Below are 2,626 nucleotides of genomic sequence, written 5' to 3' on the forward strand. Positions count from 1 at the left end.
TTAACACTTGTTGATCTCTTCGAGATGGCCACTGGGGCATCTAAATGCCTTTCGTGTACAAAAGTAGACTGCCGACGAATTTGTTGAGCGCAGCAAGGGGAAAAGCCCGAAGATTCGCGGATAAGAAGTCCTTTGTTGATTGTGCTCGTCCACCTCTTGACATGTCCTGTCCCTTCCCTGTGTTTTCTTTCTTCGTCTTGAACGACCCTTCTTTTCTATTCTTCTTTTATACTAGAGTAACTAATCTAAAATTTAAATTAATAGCAGCCACGCAGGCTCGGAGTTTAATCTCAAAAATAACTTGATGAATCTATATCAATTGTTTTTATTTAAAAAAATTTTATTTTATTTTATTTAAAAAAATTTCGATAGTCCAACTGAATTTAGATGGTTCAAGTAAATTATTAAAAAGTTAGTTAGGTTTTTTTATTAAAATAGATATTCAAATTAGTTTATACATCAATTAATTTTATAAATTTTAAAATTAATAATTATATAAAATTCTAATAACCAAAAAAATAATCAAACTCCTAAAATTAGGCAGGTTTTACTGCACAATAACGAACCCAGTACAACAAAAAATCCAACTCAAATTAGCCGCGACCCAATCCAATTAACAAATTGTTTGAAGAAAAAAAAAAGAAGGAAGCCGCGATCCTTATCACTGCAGTGGTTGTTGTCGTTGTCGTCTGTTGTTAGTACAAAGTATACTATATTTCGTGTTTGACAGTTTCATCCGAGAGTGGTAAAAAAAGAGCCCGGAAGAATTCATCAGCCCATTGTTGCGGGAATAATTTCCTTTTGGTTGGTTTCCATCTATTGCTTTCTCCGATATGGACTTTTTACAATAATTATTATACATATACTAGAAAAGAAATGTTATTTTCACGTAGAAAAAATGTAATTATACATTTTATCATTTGTTTTTAATGTAGTGTCATGTAGTTATTATAAAATTTTAATTTTTAGGTATTTTTAAAAATATTTTTATATATTTTTTCTCTTTATAATTGATATTTTTATTATTTTACACTTGATATATTTATTATTATTTTTTGTTTTTATTTTTTTGTAATATTTTTTATATTTTTCTTTTTTTTCCTTATATTTTTTTCAAAAAACATATCATTTTCTGTTTCCTAGGCTTTAAATATTTATCACTTTACACTTGATCTATTTATATTATTATTTTGCTTTTATTTTTATTTTTTGTAATTTATTATTTTATTTTTTTCTTTACACTTTTTTTTAAAATATTATATAAAAATTAAGAAAATAGTGTTTTATCACAACAATTGCAATATTGTTCTATTCTTCTATTATATTAAAAATTAATTTATATTAAAAATTAACTTAAGATCTTAGATTTTTTTATTAACACATATAATATTTATTGTATTTTATCATACATGATCATCGATTTTTTAATTCACAGTTATATATTTTACTTAATATAAAAAAACACCAATAGTATTTGTATATTATTTTTTTGTGTTTAAAAAAATATTCAACCTAAAGAAGGAGAGTTGAATAGATATGTTAACATTTTATTTTCTTGTATTTATTAACAAAAATAATTTTTGATGTATTTAATTAATTATGGATTTGTAATTAGAATTTTTCTCTAAAAAAAATACATTTGAACAAACTTGTTTATTTATTTATTCACCACAAAAATTATCAAAAGTACTGCAGCAAAATGATCGTATAAACTGGCTATTGTCCAATGAAACTGAACTGACTCTGGCTTCTCTGATCATGTTGAGGTTTCAAGAAAATGGTCTCAAAAAAGGATAAGTAGGGGAAGTCTAGCCTGTGGAGGCTATGAATTTTTTTATAGATAATCTAAAAAATAACTAGGACTACTTGAAAGTTGAAACAACCATATATCCACACTTGACATAAAGAATTTCGGGGAGTTTTGATAATTTATTGCTAAATATTATCAAATTGATCAAAATTCATCGTTAGATTACTAATTTAATAGTTTGCCTTGAAGTGTATAATTCAAAACGAATCTTCTAGCTGTGAAACTTACGTTCCAAATCTTGCTACAAACAGGTTTATTCAAAATAAAAAAGTTTTAATCTTTTTTTTATATATGCAAATTGCGTGGGCTTTTTGAATTCAGTGTGCTTTCCGGAGGTTTAGAATTCAAGCAATGATGAATGATCGTATACTAGGTGGATCAGAATATTTTAGGTTAATTGTTACTTGTTTTGTGCCAAGGAAAAAATCCAAGGTTGGAGCCTGGGGCAGCTTGAACGTTCCGTGGATACAATAGACTGGCAGAGGCATTAACGTGCCTGTATGGAATTAATTAATTTCTGTAATGGCAAAACATGTGCCAGTTGAAAATTAATTCCGAAATTTGGTTGGGCATGAAATTGTCCAGACGTTGAAACACGAACAGAGAAAAGAAAAGAAACTGAAGAACAAGAGATTCATTTGGTGTTCTCAACCATTATTTTGCCTAATTTCAATAGGATAACACGCTGATCATGAAAGTTTTCTATTTTTCAGAATAATCATTTCTTTTGATATATGGATCAATTTAGAGGATGCATTTTCAAAAATAAAATTTAATTTTGATTAATATCTAAATTTAATAGTATTTGATATTGTG

The 2,626-nt window shown here is 26.9% G+C and overlaps 1 protein-coding gene across 1 annotated transcript in view; it reads right to left on the reverse strand.

Annotated features, from left to right (window-relative positions):
- Positions 1-2,626, reverse strand: part of LOC105125590 (probable U3 small nucleolar RNA-associated protein 7) — a 12,557-nt gene continuing 9,931 nt past the window's right edge. Inside the window, exon 10 of the mRNA XM_011026102.1 lies at positions 1-188. Within this exon, the coding sequence (XP_011024404.1) occupies positions 1-188 (188 nt within the window). The remainder of the gene's footprint in view (positions 189-2,626) is intronic.

This window comes from Populus euphratica, unplaced genomic scaffold, assembly GCF_000495115.2.
Source record: "Populus euphratica unplaced genomic scaffold, PopEup_1.0 scaffold22.1, whole genome shotgun sequence".
Taxonomy (NCBI): domain Eukaryota; kingdom Viridiplantae; phylum Streptophyta; class Magnoliopsida; order Malpighiales; family Salicaceae; genus Populus; species Populus euphratica.